At 37.9% G+C, this 10,373-nt stretch overlaps 1 protein-coding gene across 4 annotated transcripts in view; it reads right to left on the bottom strand.

Moving 5' to 3' along the window:
• Positions 1–5,689: 5,689 nt before the first annotated feature.
• The window catches only part of LOC124798437 (leptin receptor gene-related protein), a 39,436-nt gene continuing 34,752 nt past the window's right edge, over positions 5,690–10,373 (bottom strand). For 3 of the 4 annotated variants that reach the window (XM_047261851.1, XM_047261853.1, XM_047261850.1), the window contains 2 exons: positions 7,613–7,811; positions 7,071–7,532 (listed from right to left, as the gene is read on the bottom strand). In XM_047261851.1, coding sequence (XP_047117807.1) covers positions 7,419–7,532; positions 7,613–7,811 — 313 coding nt within the window. In that variant the 3' untranslated portion in view covers positions 7,071–7,418. Of the gene's footprint in view, positions 7,013–7,070; positions 7,533–7,612; positions 7,812–10,373 lie in introns of those variants that run through there. The other variant, XM_047261854.1, reaches the window with a different exon arrangement.

The following is a 10,373-nucleotide window of genomic DNA, read 5'->3' as shown; positions in this document are numbered from 1 at the left end:
TTTTTACAGATAAATGACGCTGATGAGTTGCAGAGCTGACATATCCATATTTCAGAATAACTTGCATTTTCTTTTAGCCATATTAGTTGGGTTACTTGCCTTCTATAAATACGATTTAGTGGGAGACAGGTAGATGACATAGACAACATGTAGAAGCAACATACATGTGTACATTTACAGACAGTAAAGCAATGAGATGGTCTAGATGAGCCCTTTATCCAGACCTCCAATGATTAATGATGAAACTGGATGTGAAAAGCATTTTTCCACAAAATGTGCAATTTATTTGTTTGTTCATGCAACAAGAGTACAACATTTAAGTTAAAAAAAAAAAAATTAAACACTTGTAATTTCTATTATTTCCACAAGGTATTTGGTTGTGTCTGTCAAGGTATTCTTCTAGAGAAATACAAATATTGTGCAGTTATGATTTAACAGAGCAAAATTTTACCTTAGAAACTTAAAAAAGTCTGCGTAGTGAATCAATTAATTCAGAATCAAGAAAAATCATTAGTAGTATATAAAAAGCTAAACTCTGTCCAAACAAGCCATGAAGGTCCAATGGTACCGACCAGCCCACAGCTGTCACTGGATGTGGATATGGAGGGGCATGTGGTCAGCACACCACTCTCCTGGCCATATGTCAGTTTATGAGCCCGATTAGTAATATATAGTAGGCATTAATATGCCCTTGTATGTTACTGATAGCAGGTGTTACTGAGAGCAGCTTTTACTGGTTATGAAGGTATTTTCGTGACGATTTAAGTATTACAGCCAAATCTAAGTAATTTGATGTTCGAAAATGAAATTTTCTTGAAAAAATATACACTTATTATCTGTTAGTTACTGGGAAGTCATTCTCCTTAAACAAGAACATAGCTAACATGTTGCTTATAGCATTTTCAGTTTGCACAATGCAAACTTAAATCTGAATTTGAATATCAGGAATCCTTTTAAATGCCTTGGTCCAGTGTTTTACAAGTAATAGCAAACTTTTTAGGTGAAAAATGGAGAGACTTTAATTTGGGTTACTTTTTTCTGTGAAGAGACATAACTGCCATAATTACCTTCTATCTTACGAAGTTTGTTGTCAATGAATAATCAATCCAGGAACAACTGTTAAAATGCATCATCATCATCCTCATCCTAGTATTAAGCCTCTTTACCCGTTATGGTCTCATCAGAAGTTGTTCCATCATTTCACTGTTGAGTGTTAGTGTAGCATGGATTTTGGGATCCTCTTTGAGCTTATCCATAGTAGACATTTTCTCCAATTGTCTTGTCTGTTCCGGATATAATGTGGGAGGATTAAAATTTAAGTTCCTTCAACACATCTTTGTTTCTCTAGTGATTCTATCTGGTGTAACCAGCTGTTTGTCTCAAGATGCCTAGTCTTTCCACATCTTACCTCTATTGTCCAGGCTCCACTGATGTAGCAAGACAAAGGTCTTGCTAAGGTTTTGTAAGGACATATTCTGGTGTTCTTCCAGTCTTGGGAAGGTTTCATTACATTAGTGATGACTCCCATTGTTTTTGTGTACCTGTTGGCTTTTTCAGCAAGGTCTGTTTCTTCCAGAAAGAATAGTATACAGTCTAATTATGTGAACATGGCCACTGTTCCTAGAATTTTATTTTTCAAAATGATCTTACATTTTACTGGTTATTTTCCACCAAGGGCCACAGTCCCTCACCGTCCATTCTGTATTTCTCTCATATTATATACAAGCTGCCTACAGAACGCTACAGGCCATGCTCTGAAGATGTTACAAGAGCTAAATCTGCAAAAATAAATAAATAAATAAAGTGTCTAGCTTTGTGTTTGCTGGGTTTAATGTAACCATGTGGCATTTGTCTCCACTTGTGGATGATTTTATTCATATAAATAACAAACAAGAGTGTGAAAAGCCACAGCCCTCTCGTACTCTTGTATGTATTCTGCCCCACTCTGATATTTGCCCACTTTCTTGACACAGATTAAGTTTGTTCTGCAAATTTTGTACGTATTATCAATATGTTAGAGGGGAACATGGCCGTCTGCCAGAATCTGTAATAATTTGTTTCTATCAACTTTATGAAAAGGTTTTTTGAAGTCAAAGGCAATATGTTTTCGAAACTGAGTTCTCTATGTTTTTCTACACTGATCATTAGAAAAACAGTTGCAGCCAGAAGGACCCAGCTGATCCACTGCAAACTGTGTGGGTACATTGCACACCGTCAGCTATGCTAATGATTAATTTTGCAAGGCCTGTTGCTCTCAGCGAGCATGGGTGGAGCTGAGTTGTCATATCCGTTGGTTGATAGCATCACCTAAACATGCACTATGTCAATGTGACAAGTTTGATAGGGGGCGACATCATGGGCTGTGTGTTTCAATCGTCATATTGCGTGCAAAACGGGTCCCACAATTGTCCACTGTTGGCAATAATGCAGACAGAGCGATACACATGCATGATATGTAGGATCTGGATGTCCGACATGCACCACAAGGAGGGAGGACTGACACATTGTCCGTCACGTGCAAACAGATCCAACAGCAATGATAGGGGCTGTTCAGTGAGCTGTCCGGCCTTCTATATCGCATCTCTTAAGTGCTAGTACCATTGGCACGCAGTTGCACGACCGAGCTCACATCATGCCATCTGTCACTCTCCCTGTTCCTCGCACCCTGAAGTCTGGTGCCTGCAGCAATGGACATGAGGCCCTGAAGACTGGTAGTGGGTCATCTTTGGTGATAAATCCCACTTCTGCACTGGAGTTTATGACCACTGGATCCATGTGTGGAGGTACAGTGTAGGGTACCACAAGGAGTGGTTTGAGGCCTCCATTCACGCATCCCACGAGTAATATCTTATGACGCCAATCACCGTTAGTGTTTAGTGTTCCTAATGGACTGACAGCCGCGCGGTAGGTGGTTCTGCAAATGGTGGCTCTGGTATTTGCGAACACCAATGCCTATGCCCTATTTTAACAGGACAACATTGTCCTCATATCGCTACCACCTCCTGAGTGTGCCTTATAGCTGTGGATAGTCTGCTACAGCCAGTCGCATCACCCGGTTTCTCCCATATTGAGAATGTGTGGGCTGCCATGGAGTGTGGGCTGCCATGGAGTGTGGCCCCCCCCCCCCCAGGATTCCACCTCTACCCACCGATCTACAGACGCTCAGGTACAAACGCTCCCTGGAATAGAATATTACAGGACTACATTCCAGACCCGTACAACTCCATGCCATAACATCTGGACATTTGCATTCACAACTACTGGAGTCTGATGGCGTACTAAAACGTACATTTTGTGGCAGAGTTGCACAATAAATGTTGGTCCTTCAAAGCTGAAAATATAATCATTTCATATGTGTAGTACCGTCTACTTGCCTGCCAATAATGATCACGATCCACTTTGTCTTTCTGATGAACATTGTCTTAGCGACTTCCATGAAAAATCTTCTAGCATGATCTGCTCACCCATGATGGATCATAGTGCCTGTAGAATTTATTTTTGATGACACTGGCAAAAATTTAAACGCCATGTTCAAGAAGCTTATTTCTCCTTTTTTGAAGAGAGGAATGACAGCTGATTTAGTCCAGCTCTCAGGTACTTCATCTCCTGAGCACATCATATATAAGAAACTGTCTGTAAATTTAAATAGCTCTAGATTGATTGTTCTCCTGGGGTATTATTTTTTATTTTGTTTAATACTTCTTTCAGTTCATATTTAGAGGTTGTTTCTCTTAACTAGCTGCCTGAAGCTATTCTGAAAGTACTGCAACCATTTAGATAAAGAGATGGCATTCACGTTCACATTCTCTATTATGTCACTGTTTATATTTTTGATATGTCTGAGGGTCTGTGGTTGGGGTTTGTAAACACCATGTTCTACATGGGCCACAAATTCTTTCCAACTTGAGTTTTCTACGTGCTTCTCTTTTAATAACTGCTCTTTTCCTATGATGTCCTACATTATCTTCCTGTTTTTTTATTGATGGATATTTCACAAATGCTTCCCGTTTGTTCTTTATAGCCTTCTCAGCGACTTGTTTCCAGTCCTTTCTTCCTGTGTCATTTTACTTTTTCTGCCAATTCTCTGACTGGCAGCTTCTCTTAGAATGTATTGGAGAGTCTTCTTGAGCTTTCTTTTACAGGCCATTTTTCACTAGATCATCCTTTTAACTAAAGTATACTGGAGTTTCTCAATAGGCTTACATGGAAGGCTAGTTCTTTATTATTGTCGGTTATAGTGATCAGATTCAATTTCCAGGCCTTGAAACACATTTGCATCCAATACTACATCAGCCACTTTTTATTACAAAGGATTCAATTTATTATTATTGGCCTGAGGTTACTAGCTTCCCAGGCAAGTTTGTGGCCTGCGTTATTTTTTAACATTGTGTTCAGAATTATGAGTTGGTTATATACAGCGAAACCAATTTAACTGCAACCGTTACTACAGTATGTTGCTTCCCTCTGACGGTCTATATACTGCTCAATTTTTGTGTTACCTACACAAGCTTTAAAGTCCCTCATTACTATGATAATATTAGACCCATTGATTTTGTTAATGATCCTTCTGTAAACCCTTTCTCCCCTTCAACTGGAGCACAGACATCAATCACTGAATGAAGCCTCATGACAGTTGTAGTCACAATTGAACAATCCTTTCACTCCAGAAAGTGTAACTACCGATTGCTGATCTGAAGCACTTCTGTACCAACAACACGTCACGAGCATTTGCTCTAGTTTTCCAATCAACTCCACTGTAGAACTGTAAGTAATTTTGAGTCACATTCAAACGTCTCAATTTCTTTTTTGTTTTTGAAATTACTGCTACTGAAATCCCTTTTCTGCCAATATCTCACCTAGCTGGTCTTTCGCGTGTTTCAAATCACAATATGTACAGCATTCTGTTTTTTCCATGTGTTATCCTTTTTCATAGCGGAGTCATCAATGTGTTGTCCAATCCAATTATTTCCTGGTAGAGACATGAGAGCATGAAGTTTTCTTTCCAGTCAGTTGCTATCTGACATGAAGCAAGTCCAGTCATGGTGCTGCCACCTTATAGCTTCTGCACCAGCCTTAGGGGTTATTTCAGCTATCCTTAACAAAGGGAACTGACCTATCGGTAGCTGCCTTAACCTGAGGAACAGATGCTACCTGGTGGATTCGAGACTGCTGCTGGGTTGCATGATCCTCTTCTCCCTCAAAACCGTTTACTATTTCCATGTATAGCTGTGGCAAGTAACATTTGCAAGGTACTACCAGCTGAGCGTTAAAATTCATAAGTATAATATTAAAAAGAGACTCATTGTCCGTTATTCAGCATTAGCACACCACTGATAAATATATGGTCATTGACCATTTACATCTTTAAGGATCAGACAGAAAAAAAAGGCAAATCAGTTTGACAAGTACCTCAGTAAAGGTCTTAAGGAACTTCCTTTAAAAGTACGATACTTACCTTAAAAATGTAACCTCTATTATTTGCTGCAGTGTCAAGTTGCCTGCAACGTTCTTTCACAAACTATTTTAATTAATAACTCAAAGTCCAAAATCTTCATTTACCAACAGTATTTTCACATATTAATATCTTGCTGTAGACAGTTCCAGCTTATCTACCTCAATCAATGTGAAGAGGAGGGTTATTTTTATTGAGATCAAATATAAACATAAAAAGTGATGATAACAGATGTCTGAAGAATCAAATATTTGCGTCAGATGCTCTACAAGCTACTATAATACTGATAATATGCACTCACGAGCAAAGAAAAGCAGTTTTCTGACTCATAACAATATCATAATTTTCTTTTACAATGGCAGCAATAGATACATTTCAGAAATGGGTTGCATACAAAGAAATGGCTCCACAGTACAAATTAAATGCAGGCAAGAAAACATGCCATTATAAGCAATAAGAATGTTCACCAAACTTACTCTCATGCACTGCTAAAATTCTCTTAATTGTTACAATGTAGATTGTCTCCATATTAACAATTGCATTATTGCTCTGAATCACAGAAGCTAATCTTGCTTACGTAACAATGTCAATGTCAAAATTATAAACCTTTTAACCTTTCAGAGTGAAACAAAAATATCTGAAAAACATATGTTGTCACCCACTGTAACACATTTGTACAGCACTATTCAGAATTTTACTGAATGTTAAATCGTGCTGTGCTGACACAATGAAAATTATCCTAATCGAATACAGAGAGTTTGCGCATGCTATGGTCAGTGTACTGCATTTCATACAGAAGTTAATTGCAAATATTGTTTCTGATAATGCAGAGTTACTTTGAAATGATGAACAGCACTCAATCACTTCCTAATAAAACTCAACATTTCTGCCTGACTAAACTATTCTTGCTACAAAAATAATAAATAAAGCAGATTAACAACTGAAAATAAAATGTTCAATATATTCTAACAGTATAACTAATATTTTAAAGCTTATGTTTATATGTTAACATAAACAAGTTAGTTAATTTTATTTACACATCAGAAATCAGTAACTCTGGAGATTCAACTACAGTCACACTAAATTAACAATAATGTAGTTGCAACTGTTATCTGTCATCACTTCAGGTTTCACTAAAATAACCACCTGCAGCACATGAAAAATACAAATGCCTTTTGTGCTAATATCAGAAACACAAATGTCTTACAGAAACAGTTGTTGAAGAAATAATTATATAATTCCTGATTTTCATTTAAGCATTACAGCCTTTTTCACTGATCCAGTAACTTACAAATGTGAGTTGAAACTCTCACCTTTATAGTCCTCAAGCCATAGAAAAGCTGTATATTGAGATTCTGACATCAACTGATTTAACTTTAAAATATCATACAAACAGTGTCCCTCATATTCATATATTTATAAAATTTTAACCTTTGTCCATGGAACATTGTTGTCCCTATATTCATTAAACTTCTGATCGAAACAGAAAAATGCGTCCATCCTCAGCCGCATGCAGTGCAAATTTATGTACACAAATCTAAAAACCAACAGCAAAATTATCTGTTTAAGGAAAGAAAAAATAAAAAATTAGGAACTGATACTAAAACCAGGGAACAAATTAGATACAAAACAAAAATTTATTACATAAAATCAGGTTAAAAGCATCTTACCAAAACATAATGATGATAAATAAATGAAAAGTGTGATACAAATATACTGCCTATCGAAAAATAAAGTAACTGAAATACTTCGTCTCACATCACATAATACTGCCCTCTCATGTGCCAACTGCACATAATAGTTCTATCCACCCTTACTATCACAAGTTTACCAAATAATGTGTTTCACGTAAGATAACATGATATTTACTTCAAGATCATGTATCAAAAAAGTCAGAAAGTAATAATAACAGCCCACAGTAATCACAATATGTAGGATGTGATCAACATCAATTATGATTTCATAATCACCACATAGTATAGTCGGAGTCCTCTGCATCAAAGGTCATGAAAAACCCAACTAGAGTTGCATAGACAACAACATTCCCTGCTAACGTCAGGTAACAAGCACCCCACTGAATCTGAAACACAAAACATTTGCTTAAAACCTAAGTTGTTCTGTCAAGGACATTATGAAGTACAACTCTAACTTCAAACTTACAACTGGATCATTTGATGGCGAACGAGCTAACACGATAGGCAGAGCAAAAGATGACACCACAAACCCCATTGTAACAAATATTGCCAGCTCATAAGCACTTGTACTGCTGGCTCCAGAGTTTTCATTGTAGCGGCGAGCAATCAGAGTTGGTAGGGGTGCAAGTATATAGAAGAGGACAACAAAAAAAGGCCACCAAATCCTGAAACAAACAAAAAATATTACCATTAATATGGTTTAAGAAAAGAGTGAAATAAAAGTACAGAAACACAGCAATCTGCCAGATCTTTATCAATATAATTTTGTTTCTAGTCAAGTAGAACATTTCAAAAAGACAACTTATCATAGCTATTTCTCTTTTCAGGAGAGGACGCACAGAAACCCCAATCAATATAGTGCTCCCAGACTATTATGCCTATCAACTGTTTGGCAGAGACTGGTCCAAATCAAATCCAGCTGTGTTCACTTGCAGAGGAATGACAAGTGGCATATTGTTCAATATAGTCTAACAACAACATCTAATATTTTACTGCTTATATTTATATGTGAAATGCTTACTAAGAATGCAAATGGACACTTATTTGGTTCTTAAAAGACTGTCTGGCAATCACAACACAGACGAAACTTGATTATCAATATACTAAAATCTGCAATAAAAATCTTGCACACAGCAGACATGTCAACATGCACATTTATGACTTTTGTTAATGCTTACATCACCCAATATGAAAGACTGCTACTCACCACATGGATGAGGCACTGAGTCACAGACAGACTCAGTGAAAAGATTGCTAAACTTTAAGCTTTCAAACAACAACAACCCCCCCCCCCCCCCCACACACACACACACACACACACACACACACACACACACACACAGAGATGTGGCTGGCTGGCTGACCTATAATAAAAACATGGAAAGAGTCGGCCACTGTGAGAAGAAGAAAATGTTGGGTAACAGTTTTATACACCGATGTTAAGTGCTCAAATAATAATCAAAGTCTCAGTTCAAAAATATTTATTAGAAGACAAATGAACACACAGTGCAAGTTGTAAAACTGATGCAGATAACCATGACTGGCTTGATTACTGATTAAAAAGGATGAATCAGCCAATCTGCGATACATTAAAATAACTTACCCAATAATTTGGGCAAGAGTTCTGGAACCACACAACACCTTAAAATCTTTCCCACACTCATCTCACTGTTGTTTAAAACAGCAAACTAAACATTATCAAAAAAAATGCTACTCTCCTCAGAATATAAAATGCAATCAACTAAGATGTGTGCATAGACACTGGTATACCTCAAGCATCACACACACTAGGGTCCTCTTTCCAGATGAAGTGCCCATGTGTCAGAGGATAGTGTCCTATTCTCAGACGTGTTAACACCCCTTCTTTCCACATATGTGGCAAAATGGTGTTCGCCATGGCAAAATTGTAGAGTTCACAAGCCTTAATTTGTTATTTTGCACCTCCAGCCAAATGTGCACCCACTGACATATAGCTCTTCTCCTCGACAATGAGGTATTGCGCTCACCAACTGGGGCAGCATGGGGTAGTACACTACTTATCTAGCATACTTCTCTTGCCGTCATGTCAGCTTGCTCATTTCCCACGATGCCCACACAGCGTTGTATCAATGAGAATGACACTTCTTTCCATTGATGTTGTAGTATGTGAAGTGTGCCTTGTATGTTTTGGACCACTTTGTCTGCTGAGTATATCTGCTGAATGGTCGGCACAGCATTTACGGAATAAGGGAAGAGAAGAAAGTTATTGCAGTGATTGCATCTCATCTACTCCAGTACCTTTAGGCTTACCTAGAGCTTTGCATTTTGACTCTAAATTTGTTTGGAAGTATAAGCCAAAAGACACTATGAAGAGAAACTATCGACGAGCCAACAATATGTCCCTACTCAGATTCCCAAGTGTAAGTACTGTAAAATGTTGGTTTTTTTCATCTAAAAATTCAATAATACGCTTGTCTGAAAATAAAATCTGGTGTACAGCTTTTCTTTCACTTTGTCATATTAAAAAGCATACTTTGCTAACAACTACTAACCATGGGGGATATTACTACTAACCATGGGGGATATTAGTTCTTGCCACACAGAACTTTGCAAGCAGCTCCTTTGCTCTAATTCCAAACAGTTTTGTTGCTCTTCTGTGATTTATGTACTTTGTTCTGCTGTTGGTTCAGGCAAGAACATTTAAAATTGGTGACTGGGGGACTAATCAGGCTTTATACACATAAGACTCTTCTGCTGGCTGGTTGGAGGCGATTTTCCTGCCTCAGCACAAAGGCCCTGAAGACTCCTGTCATAAATTTAATGTCCACTCGTTGAACATCTTTCAACAGAATGCAGAACAATATGTGATAAAGCCACAGTTCAGTGACAATTGAACAAAGGCTCAGTGAAATAACAAATCTCCCCCCCCCCCCCCTCCAAATAAGCTACTATAGTCAAGTCACCATAAGAAGATCACTTACAGCTAACAGTGCCGTTGCCCACTTTCAGTTTCGATGACCAAACGGCTGCACACAAAAACAATATAAAACTGAGACAATATTGAGACAATTACCAGAGAAATTTTTATCAAATCATGTATTTAACTGGACGAGGTAACCGCACGAAGCTGCGTGCCCAGCCTACTGCAACTGTCAGGGATCTTCTTACGCCAACTCTACTATAGGTCACTTTTAACACGTTTAAGGCTTTTGGAACTCCTGCACTGATGCACTTCAGGTGAGGCAACC

This window comes from Schistocerca piceifrons, chromosome 5 (genome assembly GCF_021461385.2).
Source record: "Schistocerca piceifrons isolate TAMUIC-IGC-003096 chromosome 5, iqSchPice1.1, whole genome shotgun sequence".
NCBI lineage: Eukaryota > Metazoa > Arthropoda > Insecta > Orthoptera > Acrididae > Schistocerca > Schistocerca piceifrons.
This window is presented reverse-complemented; position numbering and strand designations above follow the sequence as displayed.